This window comes from Lycium barbarum, chromosome 6 (assembly GCF_019175385.1).
Source record: "Lycium barbarum isolate Lr01 chromosome 6, ASM1917538v2, whole genome shotgun sequence".
In the NCBI taxonomy this organism is placed as follows: domain Eukaryota; kingdom Viridiplantae; phylum Streptophyta; class Magnoliopsida; order Solanales; family Solanaceae; genus Lycium; species Lycium barbarum.
Window position 1 is genome coordinate 25,930,467 of NC_083342.1, and position 10,589 is coordinate 25,941,055.

At 37.0% G+C, this 10,589-nt stretch overlaps 1 protein-coding gene across 3 annotated transcripts; it reads left to right on the top strand.

Moving 5' to 3' along the window:
- Positions 1 to 6,782: 6,782 nt before the first annotated feature.
- Positions 6,783 to 10,289, top strand: LOC132643655 (protein LATERAL ROOT PRIMORDIUM 1). Of its 3 annotated transcripts, none has more exons than XM_060360143.1 (3): positions 6,783 to 7,020; positions 7,438 to 8,404; positions 9,758 to 10,289. In XM_060360143.1, the coding sequence occupies exons 2-3, from the start codon at positions 7,639 to 7,641 to the stop codon at positions 10,081 to 10,083; spliced, it is 1,092 nt and encodes a 363-aa protein (XP_060216126.1). In that variant the 5' UTR covers positions 6,783 to 7,020; positions 7,438 to 7,638; the 3' UTR covers positions 10,084 to 10,289. The 3 variants fall into 3 exon arrangements, with proteins under 3 accessions (XP_060216126.1, XP_060216127.1, XP_060216125.1); XM_060360144.1 differs by having other exon boundaries at positions 7,445 to 8,404; XM_060360142.1 differs by having other exon boundaries at positions 6,783 to 8,404.
- The last annotated feature ends 300 nt before the right edge of the window (positions 10,290 to 10,589 follow it).

A 10,589-nucleotide genomic window follows, 5' to 3' on the forward strand; every position in this document is an offset into this window, starting at 1 on the left:
TCCCATGTTTCATTTCCACTACCAAACATTCACAACAACACTCACAATATCGTATCAACAATCGTCATTTATCCACGTTTACCACATTACATTCCACCATTTTTCTCCAATTTCCCCACATTTATGGGTTTTAGCTCATCATCACATTTTCTCATACATCACACCTATTTCACGGTCTACACGTCATTTATAACATATTTATACTCCCAACACATCAACATTCATAATCCAATCCAACTATCATTCAACTATGACACTATTTACATTTTATGACTCATTTACTACACTCTTCTATAATCCAAGTGTTTCAACGTATAAATACTTCAATCATCATGAGAAAGTCATAAAACTTACCTTAGATATGGTAGGAACGAGCCTTGAGTAGCAATACTCTTCTATACCAAAAACCCTACTTCACTTCCTTTGCAATTTCTTGGTGTAGATGAACTTTGATGAGTTTCACACTCTTGATTTCATGGATTTGGTGTTGTTGATCTTGATTTTCCTTTGATTCTCTTGTGGATGAATATTAAAGAGTATTCTAGATGTTTCTTGAAGTGTGGAGTGAAAATGAAATGAATCGAATGAAAAAGGGTCCCTTATACTTAACTTAAAATCTGATTTTTATGAACAGTAGTCGAAGTGCACAATGGTCGTAAACCTAGTTTACCGGCTGTATTCTGGTTTACGGTCCGTCTTTCACGACCGTATTTAAGCATAACAGAACCAGAAAGGTTTGCTGGAGTCATGGTGGTTTACGGTCACAGTTTACGGGTCGTATTTCGATTTACGGTCCGTATTCTGAGTCGTATTTAACCATTTAGACGTTTGGCAAAAAGTTGAAGTTTTTGCGAGTTGAAGGACGATAGCAGTTTACGGTCCGTAAACTACTTTACTATTCTATTTTACGACCAACTAGGCTGAAGTGCAAATCTGCAACTTTCGCATTTTCAAAACTCATAAGTAGTCATCCCCTTCTTAGTAAAACATCGTACACTCATACTCTTCGTTGGTCTATTCATTGTACGTTCACGGAGAAACTTTCGAGATGTAACACTATGACTCAGGTTAGTAGTCTTTTCAATGCTTAATATGTCTCAAACTATCTAGAATGCTACATCATTAAGAGTCTTCCACTTCCTATTCCAAATTAAGCCATTTAAATGCCTGTCCATCCTGAACCTCTTCTTACTTCAAAAGAAAACCTTTCCTTCTTCAGATCTTGCCAAAAAAAATCACCATATCTTAAATCTGAATCATCCTTCCTCATTCGCCAGAATCTAAATCCCACCATATCACTACCAGGTACCAAAAATAGTCTAACTCTGGTAAGCCCCACTTTCATCGATCATTCTAGAACAGATAAAAGACTCTATAAGCCCTGTGTAGACCTCCTTGATGACTCTAAATGAGGGGGAGAGAAACAGATCTAATATCATGGAAAGTGGAACTGAAATTGTTAAGGGGTTGTAGAGGCCTTGAAGGTAAAAGAAAGTAGTGAAGGAACTCAGAAGGATCTGATGACTAAATTGATGAAGGGGGAGGAACCTATTAGGGAAGAAATGGATGCAATCCGCAAGGCATGCAATCCATTGGAAGAAGGGTATCTATCACGAGTAACCCTTATGGTGGTGCAGAAGAGACATCATACAGATCTGCTCCCTGCAAATCACAATGATCCTAACATGACAGACAAGGAAGGAAACACCTTGCCAGGTACTGTGATAGATACCAAGATATGCCACCTTATGGAGCCTGATGTTTACTGGTATAGCCTCGTTAAAATCCAAGGTACTAGCTGTCCAACTCATTACCATGTACTGGTTGAGGAGAACGGATCCGGCGCAGCTACAAACTGGCTATGCTACATATGCAAGGTACACACGTTCAGTCTCCATGGTTCAACCAACTTATTATGCACATTTGGTTGCCTGTTGTGCACGATATTACATTGAGGATGATGTGGTAATCATGGAGAAATGAAAATGCTCAGGCAGGCAAGGGGACCAGGTCTCAGTGGTGCTGTAAAGGAAGCCAACTCTTAGCTAAAGACTGAAAATGATAAGAGATTGCAGAATCTTTTGTCTATCCCCACCCTTCTTTAGTTCTTGAGCCCCTCCTAGTCTCCTTGAATATCTGTCCCTTTGTATTCCATCGCTTAATGACTATGGAACTCATGGCAGTTTAAGCATCATATTCTGTACTAACTAAGACTACTATGTTTTTAATATGCTTAATCTAATCTGGGAAATTACTCTGATTTGTGCAATGATCTTAAAACTTGTTATTACTGGTGTTGCTTATGTTGTGTTGCCCTAGTGGCCATGAGTTAATGCTACTAAACTTTTTTTGGCTTGTGCTACTTTTATTACTCTTTTCAATGATGCCAAACGGGGAAAGAAAACAAAGGGGTGGGAAAGGGAGACTACATAAAGGGAGGAGAATGAGGGAGAGCAGTATATAAATAGAGTCTCTAAGTTTGTCATCATCAAAAAAGGGAAAAATGACTATATGTTTTGATGCTTGTCAAACTTGGTGAAATCAGAGAGAGAAACCCGGTCCTCAATATAGCCTCTCCATACATCTCACAGTCTCAAGAAACTAATTGATATATGTGGAAGAAAAATGTGCGGAAGATAGGGGGAAAGGTGAAAAAGGGAAAGAAGACTGCAAGCTGGGCAAGTGAAGGTCTGATCCGCAGGGTAAATAGATGTGAATCTGGTTCTGAGGGGGAACTTTGTCTATGAGTTTATCATCATCAAAAAAGGGAGAAATTGATATGTCATGACAAGTTTTGATGATTTGACAAACCTTCTTACTACTATGTATCTCGAGGTCTGAGTCTCATGGGGAACAAATGAGGTATCTGGGTAAGGGGGAGTTTGATAAGAAATGATTTGTTTTGATAAGAAATGATTTGTTTTGATGACATGACAAACCCTAAGGAACTAGATACAATTAGGTTCACCTGTCTGAACTTGGTTAGCCTTATGATATCTCATATGCTGCTATTCTAACATGCTTGGTTAACCTTATGATATCTCATATGCTGCTATTCTAACATGCTCCTTGAATGATCAGATGCCTGCAGGATTTGCTCATATATGAGAGACCATATATGTTGATTCAGAAGGACCAGATGGGCTTAGCCAACGGTGCAGCTGTAGAGCTACTGACAGTGTAGCCAGTACTTACAACTTGTTCAAAGAACAGATGAGGGACCAGGTTTCTCCAGATAAAGGTCCTGGTCATTGAAGCGTTGAAAGTCGAAATCCACAAGCTGTAAAGTGTGCTGCTAAAAAGTGCAATGCAGCTGTACAATAGCACCTCAGCAAACCCGATTGATTAACGGTCCAGATTTCATGAGTGGTCACCTTTAATCTCTCTCTCTCTTCTTGCATATAAAGACATCATCTTCCAAGAGAAGACTCATTCTTGCACAATCCAAAAATTGCTCTATCATAAGTGTAAGTCTCCACATTTCAAGGTGTTCCTGAAGAACAGAGCCTCAGCAACCTGAAGGACCAGATCCAGAACTAAAGATGCTATAGGTTCTTAGGTTGATTGAGTCTTTGTTCTTTTGTGCTTAAATTGTAAACCTACCCTTCCATAAAAAGAAGTTGATTATAGGTGTTTTGAAGTCTTAAAGATTGCTTGCTGGAAGTGCATTTCCTCAAGCCCTTGAGTGGTACACTAGGCTAGAGTTAACTTAGTTGTATTAGTGTATGAGTGGCTAGTGTTAGTTACTGTGGTGAATTCTCAGAGGGTGCCTTTGAGTGGTACGCTAGGATAGAGTTAGTCTAGGCGTATTAGTTGAATTCTCAAAGGTTGCTTGTTGGAAGAGTGTCTTCATAAGAACTTTGAGTGGTACACTAGGCTAGAGTTAGTCTAGGTGTATTAGTGTGCTTGGCTAGGGGTAGTCGAGTGTGAGGGTTGCATAAGCATTATTGTAAGGGTGAGGGGTTATGGGAGTTAACTTCTAGTTTACAATAGAGTTGTAACCTGAGTTTGCTCGGTTAGTGGAGTTGAAATCCTATTGGGGTAGGTAGTGGTTTTTAATCCCTTGAGTAAGGAGTTTTTCATGTAAAAATCTTGTATTGATTATCGTACTACACTGCATAATGGAACTGGTACTCAACCATGTCCCTCCATACATTGTGTTTTGTGGACGCATAGCCTTCATCAGTATCCCTTTTATTGATCCATTCTATCTTGCTTTTTTGTCTGAGAAACTATTCTTAGGCCTTGCTCCGTTTTACACATTCTTTATGCAACTGAGTTTCCTTTTCTATAAGTGCAACATTGGTTGGGTCTAGTTGTACTTGGCCTTGGCATTGCATAAGTTCCTCCATAGCCCTGTTTGCCCTCTGCTCCACCTCTGTAAACTTCTCTTTATGTAACAACCTTAGTGTACCTTTGAGATTATTCAGCTTCCCTACCAGTTCATACATCTGTGTTCCTTTCTTGTCTGTTATCCATCCAATTCCCACTCTTTCTTTAAAGTCTGGTGCCATACTCCACATGTTAAAGTATCTGAACATCTTTGTGTGACTTTTGGTGTTATCTTCCAATTAATTACTCCTGGACAATGATTATATACCTCCTTAGTTCTAAAATGAACCTTAGAATCTAGGAGTTGAGTGATCCAATCAGTGTTAAACCCTGTCTATTCTATTATAGACTCTAGCTGTGCCACTTTGCTTGTTGCATCATGTTTAGAATGCCCCAGAGGACTTTATCTGCTCCATACCACATGCTTACATAGATTGCTTAAAGTCTCTTATCTCTGCCATTGTCACTGTACTCCTAATTCTGTCCTCTCTATTTAATACACAATTGAAATCTCCCATGATTGCCCATGGTCCTGAATTTCTACTGCGTATGTCCACTATTTCTTGCCATAACCCTCTTTTCAGAGCAACATCATTGAAAGCATAAACCATGGTAACTTGAAACTGCCTCCCTGTTCCCCTATGCTTCACTTCACAGTGAATAAATTGTGCAGTACATTCCATTATATTGACATTATATACCACAAGCTTCCATAGTAACCATATTCGACCTCCTGGATGTTATGACAAATTTGTGCTATATGACCACCCATTACAAAGGATAAGAGAAGCTGCTTGAGCTTTGTGTCTCTTAACCTTTGTCTCTAAGAGACCAAACAATACTACTTTAGCAGTATGCATAAACAGGTGCATTTCCTGCTGTTTTACAGATTTGTTTAGTCCCCTAGTATTCCAGAATCCCAGTCTATCCATTAGGAAGGGGGTTGCCCCCACCCTTCTATATTTTAGTACCCCCCTCACTTTGTCCATTCTTATGGCTATCATGATTAGATATGTTTACCACCCCCATTACTTCTTCAGTCAAAGGTTCATGTTGTGCAAGACCCAAAAGGGGTAAAACTGTTACCAGTTTTAACAGGATTTGATTGTTCCTCACTAGATTTCTTCACATAATTTCCAGTTTTATTTTCCTTAGGAGCTACAGTTTTTGGTTCATCAGTCTGTTGTTCTTGTTTCTCCTGCTCCCATGATGAGTTCTCCTGTGCCACTCTTTCTAAAAGGGGTTTGAATTTCCCCTTCCTTAGAGCCTCTTCTTTAAGAAATTTCCTACATACTGACATTTCATGACCATAATTCTTGCAACTAGTACATAATACAGTTTTCCATTCATACTGAACCTCCTGACTTACAATACATCCATATTCATTTTCAAACATAACAGATGTAGGGTATTGTTGATTAAACGTTGTAGATACTGAATTGTGAGTGTTAAAGATATAACTAAATCGATAAAAATATATGTTCTGTCCTAATTTATGTGATACTTTTCGCTTTTCGAAATTCAAACTGTATTAATTTTGACCAACATTTTAAGATGTATTTTTTCACCAAATTGATATGAGAAAAATTGCAACTTATAGTAAATTTTAATCTTAAAATATTGAGTGAATCTAATCCAGATTAGCTTCAAAATTTAGTCAAATTAACTCTCAAAAAGTAAAAAATATCACATAAATTAAGATGGAGGGAGTAATATTTTAGATAGAATAGTTACTTCATCATATCAAAATAGAGAAGACAAATGTTCTATTCATGAATCTCATCACTAGTAGGGGTTGCTTGGTGCACAAAACATCCTGCGTTAGCTAAGTCCAGAGAAGGTCGCACCCAAAGGAGTGTGACGTAGAGAACCTACCCTAATGCAAGCATTAGTGACTGCTTCCACTGCTCGAACCTGTGACTATAGGTCATACAGAGATAACTTTACCGTTGCTCCAAGACTCCCCTTCAAATCTCAATACTAGTCATTATTAAAAATAAGTTTTCACGTGTTTGATCCATAAAAAGTATTAGGCCACACGTAAGCTATTATTAAAGGTATAATTAAATAAATAAAAATATATTTTATCTAATAAGCTTTTTAGATGATATGATCCGACATTAATTAAAAATAAATCACCCTAAAATATATTTAATTATATTTATATAAAAAAGTTGATCAACTAAAAAAAATACTGAATTGTGCCGAACTACAGTGGATGAATTCAATAGAGTTACATGTGCTACAAATTATAGGTTTGGGGGTGGTAACATGCATTCAACATAGGAAAAAGAATTAGTGCAGTGCCAAGGGTGCACGAAAGAAAAGAAAAGAAAGCTAGTCATGTGACTTTTTAGAACTTTGGAGATAATGATGCAATTACTACAATACAGAATGCTCCCTCTCCACTCCTTTAACCCCCCCCCCCCGGGTTCTCTCTCACCCACCCCCCAACTACTCTCTCTCTCTATCTCCAATAATAATACTATCGGTTTATTTCCCCTAGTCTTTTTTATAAGAAGAAAGAAAGAACCCTGGGGATAATCAGAGAGGATAAAAAAGAAGCTCAGAGCAAGTGGAGCAGAAAAAAAGAAAAAGAAACTGTCTGATGAAGTATAACAACAAGAAAGAGGAAAACTACACAAGAAAAAATATACTCAGCATAGTGCAACAAGTGAAGAAGAAGAAGTAAGTGCCCAACTGAGGAAAGGTCGTTATTGAAGCTGCCTTTTTAGCTTACAAGTCCCTCTCCTTCAAGAAAAAAAAAACTTTTCATTTTTTCACAAGAAAAAAAGAACTAAATGTGGCAGACTGTAGTCGAAGAAGTATTAGTATAGCATCAGCAGAAGCACAGAAGGCAGCAGCAGCAAGAACTGTTTCACCAGTCAGTAATTAGAGCAATATATAGACCTAAGTACAGTCACAATTTTTCTATAGATCTTTCGTCTGAAATTTCAGAATTTCAGACAAGACCCCACTTCTTTATTTTTTTCTCTCATTAAAGTCACAATTTATTCAAGATTTGCACCTTTGCTTCTTCTTGTTCTAACTCTACTCTTGTTAAAGGACAAAAAAAAGATTGCAACTTATTAAATCTGTTAAAAGTCTGCAGCTGTGGCTACTGCGAGGAGATTGTTGCAGGCTTCAGATTCTGGGGCTTTTGCAGATTGGGTTGCTAATTCTTCTAATTCATCTGCTGCTGCAGCTATCGGCGACCTCTCTTTAGGTTTCAACGCTGGCACCACCATTGGCGGTGGTGGGTCTGGACCCACCAGCGCCCCCGGTGGTGCTGGAGGTCATAGTGGTATGTGGTCTGCATCGTCATCTCGACAGATGCAGATCAACTATGGCCTCCACCAACCAGAAATGGGTATGTTTGTTGTACATCCCGCATCACTTCACCACCACCATCACCACCACCAAAATGAAAACACAATCAATTTTGACCCTCATCATCATCATAATCATCAGTCCATAAATACATCTGGCACAAACACATCTCTTGGTGTTGGTGTAATCCCACTCCTCACAGCCACTCCTTTAACAAACAATATGGTTAGCTTTGATGATCAAGATTTGGTTAGCAGAAATAGAGGAGGAAATAATGATGGTAGTGGATTTCAGTTCTTTTCATCAAACCAAGTACAACAACAAAATTCTACTAATTATACTAAAAACAGTAGTAACATTCTTGGTGGTGGTAACAACATTGGTAGTGGAAACAATATTGGTGGGTCAGTATCATCAACAAGTTCAACAACAACATGTCAAGATTGTGGAAACCAAGCAAAGAAAGATTGTACACATAGGAGATGTAGAACTTGCTGTAAGAGTAGAGGTTTTGATTGTACAACACATTTAAAGAGTACTTGGGTACCAGCTGCAAGGAGGAGAGAGAGACAACTAATGAGTGGTGCAACAAATGTTAATGTAGCTGCTGGATCTTCATCTCAGTCTACTTCAAGTGCCAAGAAACCTAGACTTTCTCAAACGACTACAACAGCTTCACATACTTCTACTTCAAATAATAATACTCCTCCTAGAAGTTTCGACACTAGCTCTAGTCATCAAGGTATGTATTTTAATTTCACATCAAGAAATGTTGTTACTTAATTACAACTAGTTCTAGATAGCAAGATGTTAAAATTCTCAAGAATGCCAGTTTTGGCGTACCTGTCATATACGCAGCTTTTTGTCCAAGCAGTCTTAAGTCTATTGTCAAAATCAGCGGTAAAGTCAAGATTTTTGTTCAGAGAATCTAAAACATAAAGAAGTAATCATACAACAAGCTAAGGAATTTAACATGTACTATATATATATATATATTTAAAACATAATTTTAAGCTTGTATATATAGTAATTATATAATTTTTTGATAAACCCCTTCCGATAATGCAACTTTGTGAATTCTGGATTTTAAATCACTTCTTCAAGTGTGAATAACTGGGTTCTAAATTTATTATTTGTACATGGTTAAATAACTTTTTAACACAAATACACTATTTGACCAAAAATTACTGGGTTCAGTCGAATCCGGACCCGGCTTCTTGCTCCAGCCTTGGTCATGATCCCATCTCGTAAGAGGATTGGGTTTGGGAAGTGTGGTGGTTTTAATGTATTACTTAATGTCCCAGTTATGGTTATTATTTTCAGGATTTTATAAAGATATTAGTTATACGCATTATTGTTTACGTATGGAATGCCATCTCTTAGTAAATGGTGTCATGTATGATCTTCACCCCCAGGCCTAGGCCTAGCCCCAGCTAGCAACCTAAACTTTCAAGAAGTAAGTTTTTTAGTACATGTACAGTAGTAACTATAACATATGATCATCTTCATCCCCTCAGGCCCCAGATCAACCAACAATCTTGAACTTTCAAGCAATTTTGGCATGACTTTTACTTATATGCACTCAATTTTTTTCACACTATGATTGTAAAAAACATGTGCTTGCTTTACTTTTGGATTTAACAGTGTAAGAGTTAACAGTGCAAGAGATTTTGTATACTGTCACGTCAACTTGACATGCCATATATCACTCTATTTTCATGGTGCCATATCAGACTTAATATGAAAGAACACTAGTTGTCTATCAGCTTAATCTGATACTGTAGATAATCTATACACTATCAATGCACAAAATTTAAAATCCTCGCTGTTTCATGTAACTGGTTATCATGAACAAGGATTTTTTAATGTTGTCTTTTAGGTGGCATGTTGTTCGCTTTTAGATTAATTGGCTGATAGTGTAAAATTTTCTTTAATTTTAAACCGTCAAAACATATAAAACTTGTTTGGTATTATTTCTTGGGATGAAGACTAGTCAACCATGATGTTTTTGATTCCCCCCTACTCCAACAATCTACCAAAGATTATTCATTTTCTTGACTTTTTTCCATGTAAATATATATGTTTATTATTGTAGATGCAAGTTTTAAAGCCTCATTGCCAGGACAAGTGAGGGCACCAGCTGTATTCAAGTGTGTAAGAGTGACTTCAGTGGATGAGGGAGATGATGAATTTGCATATCAAGCTGTTGTGAGAATTGGAGGCCATGTTTTCAAAGGTTTCCTCTATGATCAAGGACTTGATGAAGGCAAAGATAATAATAATAATAATAATAATTTTCCCAATTTATCTGACTTACATTTAGGTGGTGGTAATGCTAATGAAACTTCTGTTCTTTATGCTGCTTCTACTGGTGGCGGAGGATTACTTGGAGGATCAAACTATGGTAACCAAATAAATTGATTGTTATTATTAATTCCTCTTTGGAAAAAGAATTTGATGAAATGAGTATTTGTAACTTAATCAAATTATAAGTGACAATGACATAATTTTTATTATTTTTCTTACATGTAACTTCCTTGATTTTTGTGGTTCCTTAATTAAGCTTTTAATTAACTGAAAATAGAATCTCCATTTTGAAGGACAAGTAATTTTCCTTTTATGGAAAATTTTGGAATCCATGAATTGTACTACTTGCTTATACCCTCTGAGGCTCTGACCTTGCCCCTCTGGCTTGTTTCAGCTTTCAAAGCTGAGAAATATTGTAAGCTCTTGGTCTGTACATTGGAGTATATATTACTCTATTTGTTTCAATTTATGCCGTGTTTTTCGTTTTTGACATTCAAGCTATATAAATCTTGATTAACATTTTAAATTGTATATATATCTTTATTATAATGACATGGGAGATTTGCAACTTATAGTAGTTTTTATATATTTTTTTGAATATCAAAATTTTAATTTTAGAA

Coding starts and splice junctions, on each gene's coding strand:
- LOC132643655 (XM_060360142.1), top strand. CDS start 7,639: ATGTGGTCTGCATCGTCATCTCGACAGATGCAGATCAACTATGGCCTC. Junction 8,405..9,757: donor CACTAGCTCTAGTCATCAAG/GTATGTATTTTA, acceptor TTATTATTGTAG/ATGCAAGTTTTAAAGCCTCA.